We start from the raw sequence: 11,906 nt of genomic DNA, 5'->3' as shown, positions 1-11,906 counted from the left end.
TAATTAATTTTGCAGTTGCCACCCTTCCTTACATGTAGAGAGCTTTATTGCCTTTCATATGGGCTTAAGATAACTTAAAATGCAATACTTAATTTGATCACACTGCTAGATGTCAGGGTTTCCCCCTACACTGGAAAGAATGGTTTGCATCCAAGATTAACTTGCAGTATAGTCATAGTTAAGAAACAAACCAAAACAAGCAGATGACATGCTTCCAGCAGACTTGAAGGTCTCAAAATAAAAGAAAGCCTTTGAAAAAAATCACAATAGTGGGATTTTAATTCTGAAATATCTCCTAATAAAAAAAATTTTTCAAAAGTAGTGCATAAAAATAATATAGCTAATTTTCCAAGGTATTAGATTTACTGTAACATTTAAATTATACAAACACAAGTGCATACTTTGGCTAATTTAAATGTTATAGTTTAAAAAAATTTGTACCCCTACAACTAAAACACAGTGAGCTGCGGGCACTTTTCTACACACTGATTATGGACGTGCACAATTCAGGCTGTCTACCTAAAACTTTGCCTTAAATCTAAATAACTCATTTAAGTAGCAGATGGATCACTCATTCTAAGAGGTCTGCTTAAATGCCTCATTTTCCCCAATATTCCTGTGGTCCCTCTCTGTTTATTCCTATGGCCTTTTATGTTTTTCTCCCTCCTGCACCTCTCACTTAATGTGTTTTGGTATCATTTGTTTCTTAGCAGTCTCTTTCTCCTACCACACTGATTGCTACTATGGACAAGGGTGGACAGATATTTATCCCTGAAGCGTAGACGAGAAGCCTGCCAGAACTGGCACTCGGCACCCATTACACAAGCGGGGCAGGCAGAGAAAACCGTCTGGAGAGCAACACTGGGTGTCCAGGCATGGTGTGAGTTTGTTTCTTAAAGTTTAAACTAAATATGTTACTTTTAACATCTAGCAGATAAATACAAAAAATAAGTGGTCTGGTTTTAATACCCACTGAGATGTCATATATTCCGAGCACTTCACTCCTGGGAATGGCTAGAAGAAACAGATATCAATAAAAAGATTCATTTAACACGTTTTGGGGTGTGTGTGTGTGTGTGTGTGTGTGTGTGTGTGTGTGTGTATACATATGTACTTCCATTATTGTAATCCATTAAGAAGTTTCGAGAATCAGTTCAAATCGTTAAAACGTCACATATTAAACCATGTAGATTGGTGAACCAAAGGGTCTAGGAGATACTTAAGCAGTGCAAATACTGAGTTGTTCCAATAGAATCCTACCATGTGTTTTTCAACCCCTTCAAAGAAAATTTTACAAATGTTCTCCAGTTTTAGCACAAACAAAAGATAAATATTTATGAAGGAAAACAAATTCCGCAGCATTCCATGCAGATTTCCAAGCAGTCTGATGATTCACAGCAGGCGTCCATGATGCCGCAGTCCATGTCGCAAGGGCAGTTACAGTCCTCCCCCACGTCGTCCCCGCAGCAGCAGCAGCAGGCTTCCGACGTGCAGATGCCGCAGGAAGCTTGTCCCAGCACGATATTGCAGAGGGTCAGGAATTCACAGAACAGGCACGCCAGGATGCAGTGGACGCAGCAGTCTTCATGTTCAGTTGGGAGGGGACAACATGGGTGAGGAAAGGAAGGAACACAAAGGATAGGACTGGGTAAGAACGGATCAAAGGTACAACCCAAAGGACACGCAGCCCCAGAAGCTTCTTTGCATGAGCTGGAGGTTCAAAACGGGGCTCAAGTAAAATCCTAACTAAGTCATCTTTAGCAGTAAATACTGCATTAGTGGAAAAAAAATAGCTGTGTATGTGTGTGTGGGTTGTGTGTGACTTTTCTACTCTGACAGTGTAGGGCAGCTCTTGGTTGTAACTACCTCTTCTCTGCGCATCTTATTTATTCTCCCTGCAGCCTCCCGCCCTCTCGAACACTGGGCTGAAACAATCTGTGGCGTTTATTAAGTAACAGTTCCCCTCAGCTGCTCCGTACAAAAATAGCAAAGAGATAGTGGGATGAAAGTTTATACAAAGAACATAGGCAGCGGCAAGTCACAGAACCTCTATAGAAACCCGGAGCTTTATACAGCCACGGACTTGGGCTTGTGTAGGCTGATTTCATGGTTCCTCTGAACGACTGGGTACCATCAAAACACTAAAAAAAAAATGTCTGAATATGCAGTATAAGAACCATTGTTGAACTCCTACCATCTTGTATGGTGAAGCTCTGCATCATTTCCAATTTTTTTAAAATTATTATTATATCTTTTTACTTGTTACCATCTTTGATTATTTGATTAATTTTATATTCTTATGTCTAATGGACTGAGCAACTTCGTTGAAGATAACAGTATGTAATGTAGCAACCACTGTTAATTTCTCTCATTTTGTTTTGAGGTCATGTATCATTTTTTCGTTGTTTTTGTGTTGTTTTGATTTTGTCTTCATTGTTGTTTTGTCAGGTTTTTAATTTTTAAAATAAAAATAAAAAAATAAAAAGTCTGGTGCATGATTAGATAATTAATTCAATTGTTAAACCAGAATCCATTCAGCTGGCTCCATATTTTCCAAACGACTTGATTTTAACAAGTTTCACCAATTTTTAAAAAATTTACAAATGAACTAAAGAAAAAACAGTGAGACTCTCTAATTGGGGCCCACTGTCATTACTGGGAGAGTGGTGCCTATTTCTAACACAGGCATTATTGGTAAGTATGAACAATGACTGGGAAACCTGGCTTTTCCACTTCCTTTGGGCCTTTGTACTTTACATCTTTATATTTCTTGATGTTTCTCTAAACAACAGTGTTTATCAAATTTCATTACCCAATAAAAAGACAGGAAAACAAATCACTATCTAAGAAGAGCTACCATATTTTAGAATTATTTTCTTTTAGGGTCAGTGGGAGGAGCAATTAAAAGACATTTCTATTTCTGGACGACTTACATGCAATAAAATCTTTTAAGATAAATGTTTTATACTTTTGTCCAATATGTGAAATGTTTATGGAGTTCTTTCCAAGATTGGTTCTAGTTTATTCTGTGGATTTTTGCCTTTTGTACGATGTCAGCTTTAATAAGGGGATCCCCCATCTTGCAACACCAATAAGACACAACAATCTTATCTTCATGCTACTGTCTAACTTACTTTGTGTCTCTGTATTTGGCATTAAAATTGCATGCTGCCCATGGAATTTCAGCAAATTTTGTGAAAATCAAAGAAAGAAGGAAGAAAAAGAAAAACAGCTTGCTGGGAACAGCTTGTGGTGGCTCTGGAATACTGGGGGTAAATGCTCCTACCTCTGTGGAGCCCTCAGTTCTGAACGAAGATACGAGTGGGTGGAATTCCTCCAGCTCCACTGTTACAGCTACTTCAGGTAAAGGGAAGCAAGCAGCAAAGCATGAGAGGCCATTTCCAACCTCACAGGCCCATCCCTAAGGATAACCCCACACACACACCCGTACCACATTTCACCGCAGGCTTCACCTTTGCTGAGAACTCAGGGTAAAAGAAAGACAGAAAGAAACACAAAATCTTACTCTCTATGTGCTGGACTGCAAAAAGGAGAAAGGATCAGAAAAGAACTCCAAAGCTATTTGTAGAAGTAAAATCTAAAACGAACATACACCAAGCCTTCCTTTCGCCCTTCTTGGGATCAAACTCATTCTCATACATAACACACGTGCCATCTGGAAAGGATCACGGAGTTCTGGGAGTCTCTGGGTTTTCACATCTTCCCCTAATTTTGATTTTGGTAGCACCCAATAATTTAGAAGAGCCCTGGAAGCAGCCTACCAGGATCTGAGTCCAAGGCCTTGGAAAGTGTGAGTTTCTAGAGAGTGTTTGTGGTTCACCTCTGCCTACATTCTTTCTATAAACATTCAGCTCAGTATCTGTTTGATATTTGTCTGTTCACTTGAGCTTTGCCAGGATCACAGCATCATCATGATTTATAAAATATTTAAAATGTCATAGTTACTTCATAATTTTTATGGAAATAATATTAACTAGAGGCACACAAGTTCTACTCAACGTAACTTTTACACTAGCTGATTCCAAAATACTTTGTTGAGATTTAACTCTATTCCACTGTAGGAGGCTTAAGTTTTAAGACCAAGAGAAAATACCATCGAAGAACCTCTGAATATTTTTAAAACATGAAGAATAGCTACTGAGAATGTACATTCTTTACATACTAATCATAAAAGTACCATACATAGAACTATATGTAATGGATTCATCACTTATGAAGGAGAAAGAACGTTTGTCCAGCACAACCCTAGAAACAGAGGGCTATGATATACACCTCTACATAATCAGAAAGGAAAGCATACTTTACAACTTCCTGCGAGTGGCATTTTAGTTTAGTATCCTGTGTTTGAGATATATCCACAGGGACTGATGTAGCTGTAGTTTGCTCATCTCTTGTGTATTTGTAAACAACTGAACTAATACATCCCAATGAATATATCCATTTTATTATTTATGGATACTGCTGTTCTCTTCAGTGGTTTTACCGTTCGAAAGATTGTTTACTGGAGAAATTTGTGCAAAACTCCCAGAATACACCTGCTAAATAACTAACAGTAGTATTACGGGGTCACAGGATTGCATATGTTTAATCTGATACCCAATTTGTTCCAGAAATGATTGCTTCAAAATTTACTCCCACCCACTAAGCCTGAGATTGTGCACCGCTCCACATCTTTGACACTGTCACCCCTTAAAATATATACTAAGAAGTGGAAGGTGAAACAGAATCTCATGGTGGTTTCATTTTGCTGTTTGCTGTTTACTAACATGACATCTGTTCATGCCGGGTGGCCTTTCAACTGTCCTTTTCTTCAGCACTGATATCCACTGTGTTCCTACTGTCCTCTCATCCTTCTAGGGGCTTGCGTCTTTTTCTTATTTAGCTCTAGAAGCATTTGATATTCAAGATTTGAGTCTTTGTTGAAAATGATTGTCTTCTCTTGGTATGTGACAGGGCCTTTCTAAGTTAAGTTAAAATAACAAGAAGAAAGGAGTTCACTCTTAGACATTGAGATTTTGCGGAAATGGTAGGAAATCCAAGTCGAACCTTGTAGTTAGCTAGAGATCTAGCTGAGGAAGTGAGATAGCAGATAAACAAAGCAATCAATGAAAAAAGACAAGAAGGCACTAGCAAGATGTGGTCAAAGAAGAAGAAAGAAGTTTAACGTTTGATTCAAAACAAGGAAGTACTTCCATGCCTGCATGAAGAAAGGAAAAAGCTCAGTGTGCCCTCAGCAGGGAAAATGGGTTTGGTGTGAAATCCACTCAAAGGATGAGGAACAAATTGAGTGACAATTGAAACTGAACAACTTAGTACTGTTCAGGGGATACATTCGTTTATAATCTAGTCTCCCTTCCCCATGTTAGACTGTCATGACAGATGATATACAGAAATTGAATACCCTAACTTAATGAATCACCTTTAAACTCCCGTTAGTTGACAAAATCTACAAAGTACATTGTTACTGGGCAACCAAAGTGAAGTAAAAGTACTTCTCCCCAAGCAGATCATTCTTTCACTAACCTATCTTCTACAACAAAAATTGTTTCTTTAACTAGTATGTACGACTGGTTGCTGTACACAGAAGGGGAAATCTAACATTAATGTCTAAAATGTATTCGCAGTAGTGCCTCAGTCCATGAAGCATTTGTGGACCCCATTCGTGGACCTAAGCACCACTGGTGAAATTTTTGTTCACAAACTCTGCACAAGGTGATGAACATGACTGTGGTCACATTTCCTGCAGGAACATGAGCGTGGCCATCTCTTCTAGAGTCGTGGAACAAGTTAAGTTCACAAACTGAGGGGCTGGGGATTTAGCTCAGTGGCAAAGCACCTGGCTGGCAAGCACAAGGTTGTGAGTTCGATTCCTGGTACCGGAAGAAAAATTAAAAAACAAAACAAAAACAAAAAAACAAAAACAGAACAAAATAAAACAAACTGAGGTACCACTGTACTTGTTTTCAAAATGAAGAAAAGTGTTATCTCAGAAAAAAAAAGAAATTTTCCATTAAAAATATTGATTAAATTTAAGAAATTATCCTGTACTAAATGTTTTAAGACTTTGTACAAATATTGATTCCTTTAATGCTAATATTACTAGGATGCAGTTCTCATATTATCCCCACTTTATCAAGGCACCGAGTGACCTACAGAAGAATTACGAAACTTTACCAAAGACACAGAGGCGGTAAATAGAGGTAGGATCGGCACCCAGAACCTTCGCCTCCTGCAGTCATGCTCCGCTCCAGTACGCTCTGCTGCCCCCCTGTGGTGGGCCGTTTCTACCACTGGGCGAGCATCCTCCGAGGAAGATCAGTTATAAATCCAAGCTTCCTGCTAATTTGTTTTCCTCATCTTGCTGGGTTTTTAAGCCTTAATTCATAGTTCTTTTCTTTGCTAATGAGTATTCTGAGTTTCAGCTGTATAAAGAGCCAATAGTAGATGTTAACCTTCAACTAGTAAGAGCAAAGTGATCACTGAGTTGGCGAACTGTGCACCGTCGGTCACAGCGTCGAAAGAGGTAAAAGAGTAAAATGATATCTCAGTTAAAAGAAACACCATCCGTACATCTAAAACTTATAAATTAAGGTGGACAGTTACATTAACAGGAGCAGAAATGCTGGCGGTCAAACACATGGTATTGACAGAGACCTCAAAAGATTAACTTCTTGATGTAAATATTAAAGTTTGCAAAAAAGTAGATATCATCTTAAAACACAGATCCTTTATCATTTTCTAGAAAAGCACTTTGGGCTACTCTGAAAAACCAAATCTTTTAACCAGCATCTGAAGAAGCCACAAACCAAAATGCATTTTAAAGATGATAGAGATAACAGTCAAGCTGTATCTGCACACAATCATTTTCTGTACTTTCTAAGTAGATAAATAAGCAAAAACAGATCCCTAAAGTCTGTCAAAACAATACGTAGCTTATGTTTATTGCCTGCCAGAATGTTTGGTTTTGTTTTTTCTCGAAGTTGTGCTTTCTACAGACTAGTTTGTAACTCAGGGTAATGAAAAGTCTAAAACCTCACTCGGAAGGAGCAGTTATTACCATTTCCGCCCCTACTGCTGCCAAGGAGAATCAAGGGTTATAAAAGCAAAAGAGATCATAAAAATGATCAAAATTGGGAAGAACTGAGGAGGGAAACAAGCTTTTAAAGAGACTGGACCGCTGCACCCATGTGGCTCTCTGTGAGAAACACTTCTTTTTCCCCTTGTTGTGGAGGATTTCAGTTTTTATGGTTTTATTCAGTCATGATTTGCAGTTTCAGCCAGAAGCGTTTAACCTTTGAGAAGCCAACTAGGTTCTGGGAAGGATGCCTGGGCTAAACTGGGCCAAGCGAGGGTTGTGCAATCCAGTGCAGGGAGAGAATTCAGCAAGAGAACGACCGCTACTGTAAATCCAGGAACAACAAAGGAACATACAGGCTGCCACGTAGCCAAAAAAGAATGCATGAAAAGGAAAGTCTCTAGCGCAACCCTTGATTTAAAATGTAAGACAAGACAAAACAACAGCTACTGTTATGAACTTCGGCAGCAGAACCTTAAACAAAATCTTCAAGTCCTTGGAAAGGTCACCCCGGTTAAGGCCTTGCAGCTGGCCTGCAGGGAGGGTGTCCAGCGCCTCAATGACATTCAGGTGTCAGAAATGAAATGGATCTGAACTGCGTTTGGATGACTGGGGAAGGGACCCTTGACTGATCTAACGAGCTTTGTTCCGTTGAAAATGAAACTAAAGATTAGTTTTGGAAAGAACAGGCAGTTTCTAATGAAATTATCCCCAATTGATTTATTCAGTCATATGTGGCCACAAATACACTAGGAAACTGGACAAAAACAGTTTGTTAAGAGCGGAAGGAGCCCTGAATAAGAACCAGCAAAAACTATATGTGCAATAAAATCAGCTCTGTTGTAAACAGGTCCGTTTCGTATTTCTTTAGCGTCTTTCTTTTAAGATGTGGAGTGACAGATGGGCTGAATTTCTTGGAACAAAGATTCTAAACAGCTGAAGTGAAGCACAGGAAAGGACAGAAAACAGTGAATTCTAAGAATAAACCACAGCCCGTCTCTGAGTGAGGACAAATTTGTAGGTGTCTTGTCTTGACTGATCTTTAATGAAGTTCCTATGAGTTAACTGCTTGACAGTATTTTGTTAATTCAGTCCCCATCACATAACTATATATTGAGAAACAGAGTAATGCCATGCTCAAAAGTGACTACAGATTAGAACATGAATAGTTAGACTTATGCATAATGCAGTGATTTATAAGATTGCTTTGCGGTCATTCCCAAGTTGTTTGCCAGTCTTCAGTTTAGAGGACTCACACCTGCCTAGTATACTCATTGTGCAAGAGTCCCAGACATTACTTTATCGTATGTTTTTTTCTCAGAACAGAATCCAAAGCAGGCTCGAAGTGGGTTTGGGTATACAAGATCACGGCCAAGATGGCTAAGTACTAGCCCCTGTGCAAATCCAGCTGCGAGGGACTACACACTGACATCTTCGGGCCAGCGCTGCTGCTCAAGTGTGTGTGGGGGGCGGGAGGTTTTCACTAAGATTGCACGGTAGCTCCCTCCAAGTAGCTCCGCATCTCTAAGACAGGGGACTTGCAGCACTTCTGGCCCACAGCCCTTGATGACCCGCTGCCTAAATAAATTGGCCGGACAGCGCCTCCTCCACACAGCCGTCTGGCACGCAGCTGTCCCCGGAGGCCCCGCACCGTCGCCAGAACACAGTCAACATTTTCCTAGCAGGGGAGAAAGTGAGGTAGGTCAGGAGGTATAAAGAAAGAGAGAGAAGAGCTGCATTTTCCAGTGCAGCACAAAGAAGACCACAGTTTGAAAAACTGAACAATAATCTTTATTATCCTCTCAGCAAGTTCAAAAAAATCCTCGAAAAGCACAGCCCCAGCCTCCTCTGCTCCATGAAGAGATTTCTCAGTGACTTTCCTAGCACACGTCCAAATCCCGGAATCCATCCCTGTCCTATGGGAGGTACATTTATATTACAAACCAAGTAAGAGCCCAGAGTTTCTTTGTTTCTCTTGTTTGTTCTATCACCTGATCTGTAGCAGGTCCTTTTAATACTCTAAACTCTCAAAGAGAGATGACCCAGCATTTGGTCATGATTGAACCCCAGCAGTGGTTCAAGAAGTTCAGTCTAAGGACTATGTTGGCAATGACTATGATGCCAGAATATTCTAGAAAGACTATACCTGCTCCTCCTCTGCTCCACTTAATCTGATTACCATACAAAAATGGCACCCTTCCTCTATAGTGGAGGAAGCTTTCTATAGCTTTTTTTTTTTTTTGGTGGTGCTAGGGATAGAACCCAGGACCTTATGCATGCAAGACAAGAGCTCTACCACTGAGCCCCATCCTGAAATCCCCAGGAGGAAGCCTCCTAAAATCTGCCATTCCGATCTCAAATACACACACAAAAAGAACCAAGAAGCAACTATAAAAGACAGAAGCTGCAGTAGAGTGAGGAAGTCTGTCTGGAAAGAAGTGGTAATCTTGTGTCTGGCTATAGCAAAAGATTATAAAATAATAATCTATTTTCCTATATTTCAATTATTATCCACTTATTTTTTTTTCAGAAGGAGAAAACAAGCACAGAAAAAACCCATATTTTACTTGAGCCTATCTAATGTTATTTTAAGTTAGCCAGTTGAACTATCTCTAATATAAATATAATTAATAACAAGGTTGAATGAATTTTTGGATAATAAAATCTGCTTTAGATCTCAAAAGCATTTTTCTAGAGTCAATGTCCTACAGTTTTTTCAAGTTGGTAACAATACCTTTCATAACCAGAACGAAGTATATGAAAATAAATCCTCTAGTTTTAATGAAAATATATATTTGTATTGAAATTATCTAAAAAATCTCTTCCAAATGCTTAACTTCATATTTTATGATTTTGTTTTCTCCACCGTGCTTACTTCATAACTTACATTTTGGCTTCACCTCTTCTTATCTGTCTTGAGTTTGAATAGTATGCAAGCTATGCTTATGAAAAGGAAATCAGGCTCTTAGGAGGAGTACATTAAAACTCCAGTCATCTCTGGTGCTGTTAGTCACTGGTATTAGCCTATTACAGAGGTCCAGACACACGGCCTGGTCACCTATGACCAGAAATCTTTGTGGCAATGTGTGAGTAAAGAAACATACTAAGAGGAGGCTGGGATCAGGGCTTAGTTGACAATTTCACAGGACTGGCGTTCACTGTAATTCCCCAGGCCCTTGAGGACTCCAGCTCGGCAAGAGTTCAAAACATATCTCTGCGCTCCAAGGAGTCGAGAGGTCCCAGCTGTGACTGATCCTGCGGCCTCCCTGCAAGGCTGGCCCAGCGTCCACAGCAGGAGGTCCAGGCCTCCCACAGGCAGGACGAGCTCGGCCCGGAAGGCCCAGGCTGCGCTCCCCAGCCTGGCGGAGACACAGGCCTCAACCAAAGAGGCACAGCGGTCCTACACGCACACCAGGCAAGATGAAGGCAACAAGCAGAGTGAAACATTCCAGCGAAACGAGATACCCAAGCAGGTTTCAAAGCAGTGCGCAGGAGGCAAATCCTATTATTTACGGAATTAATTTGTGAATCATTGATGGGATTGTTACTCTTTCCACTCCCCTCCCTCGCCATCTGTTATCTGCTAATGCCATTTGATTTTTTAAGGCGCTATCACAAGGCTCAGATGAACAGGACAGCATGGCGCTGAAATTCGAAGGCATAAATATCTCCACGTTAATTTGGTGTACAAACAGTTCTAGGGCCAAAAATATCTAGGAACAAGGACTGTCACATTGACAGAGGCAGATAAGCCTGGTGTTCTCAAAAATAACAAATCTGGCAGCTCTCTGGATTGCTCTAAATTGTGGGAAAGAAGATAACAATAAAAACCCTCTTACGGAGTTGCTTCCCACTCCCCTGCACTTCATCTGGGCCACCCCGCAACTGAGCTTTTCCTGAGTCGCAGCTCGTTCGTATGATGGCCATCAGGCAGGCAGATATCATCACCACGGAAAGAAGCACGCTGTGTCTGGGGCTGTTACTGTTGCTTGTGTCGATTTAAATAAGTCTTTCAGCAACCGGAAAATCACCTCCTTGGAGGCACAAAACAAGGGTTTCAACCAGTGAGTGCCCCTTGCATCTTCATGATGGTCACACCGTATTTACGAAGGCTGTCATATTGGACAATTAAAACTGGATTTCTAGTCTTGGCTCTCTCATTGGCTGAGTAGTTGGGAACAAATCACTTTGCAGTACTTGTGCCAATATGCATACAGAGGAGGGGGAAAACCTCTTTTCAAGTCAGTGCTAAGATTCTAGAACGATGAAATGTGCTATTTCCTTTGACCAGTAGGTTTTTAAGTCAATCTCAGGGTCTTTTCCTCTAGCAGAAGCATTACTGGGCTTTATACAATATTTGAAGCGCAGTGCAAGTGACTGCGGAGTACAGGTGGCTGTAAGTTAGGTAAGGCCCAGGACAGCATGGCCACACTGCAGGAGTCATGGAACTCCAAGAGCCTTGTGGCAGAAACTTAAATATGGACGTGGAAAGGAGGCTTCAGGAAATGGAAAGTGGTCAGAGTATAAACCCTGTGCTCAGGTCCGCAGAACACTGAAGAGACGCATGGTTTGAGCCACACAAGACTTTGGCAGAGGGAAGCGGCAGGAAGGGGAACAACTGTGAATGAACAAAACTGACCCAGCAGCAAAGCCCTGAGGGCTAAGTGTTTACTGAGCGACACTTCACTGAAAATTTGGTTACCTGAGGGACACTCTCCCAACCCCCCAGACAAATCTCAAAGAGCACAATGTTCAACACAGTCCTAGCTAAGAAACGGTGTGGAAACAGCTGCGATTCATACGAACCCCT

The 11,906-nt window shown here is 40.7% G+C and overlaps 1 protein-coding gene across 1 annotated transcript in view; it reads right to left on the bottom strand.

Annotated features, from left to right (window-relative positions):
- Window positions 1-416: 416 nt before the first annotated feature.
- Window positions 417-11,906, bottom strand: part of Mdfic (MyoD family inhibitor domain containing) — a gene marked incomplete at its 5' end in the record, with an annotated part of 79,118 nt that continues 67,628 nt past the window's right edge. Inside the window, 1 exon segment of the mRNA XM_013516052.1 lies at window positions 417-1,582. Coding sequence (XP_013371506.1) covers window positions 1,335-1,582 — 248 coding nt within the window.

Source organism: Chinchilla lanigera, unplaced genomic scaffold (assembly GCF_000276665.1).
Source record: "Chinchilla lanigera isolate Chin_1 unplaced genomic scaffold, ChiLan1.0 scaffold00031, whole genome shotgun sequence".
NCBI classification, from domain to species: domain Eukaryota; kingdom Metazoa; phylum Chordata; class Mammalia; order Rodentia; family Chinchillidae; genus Chinchilla; species Chinchilla lanigera.
This window is presented reverse-complemented; position numbering and strand designations above follow the sequence as displayed.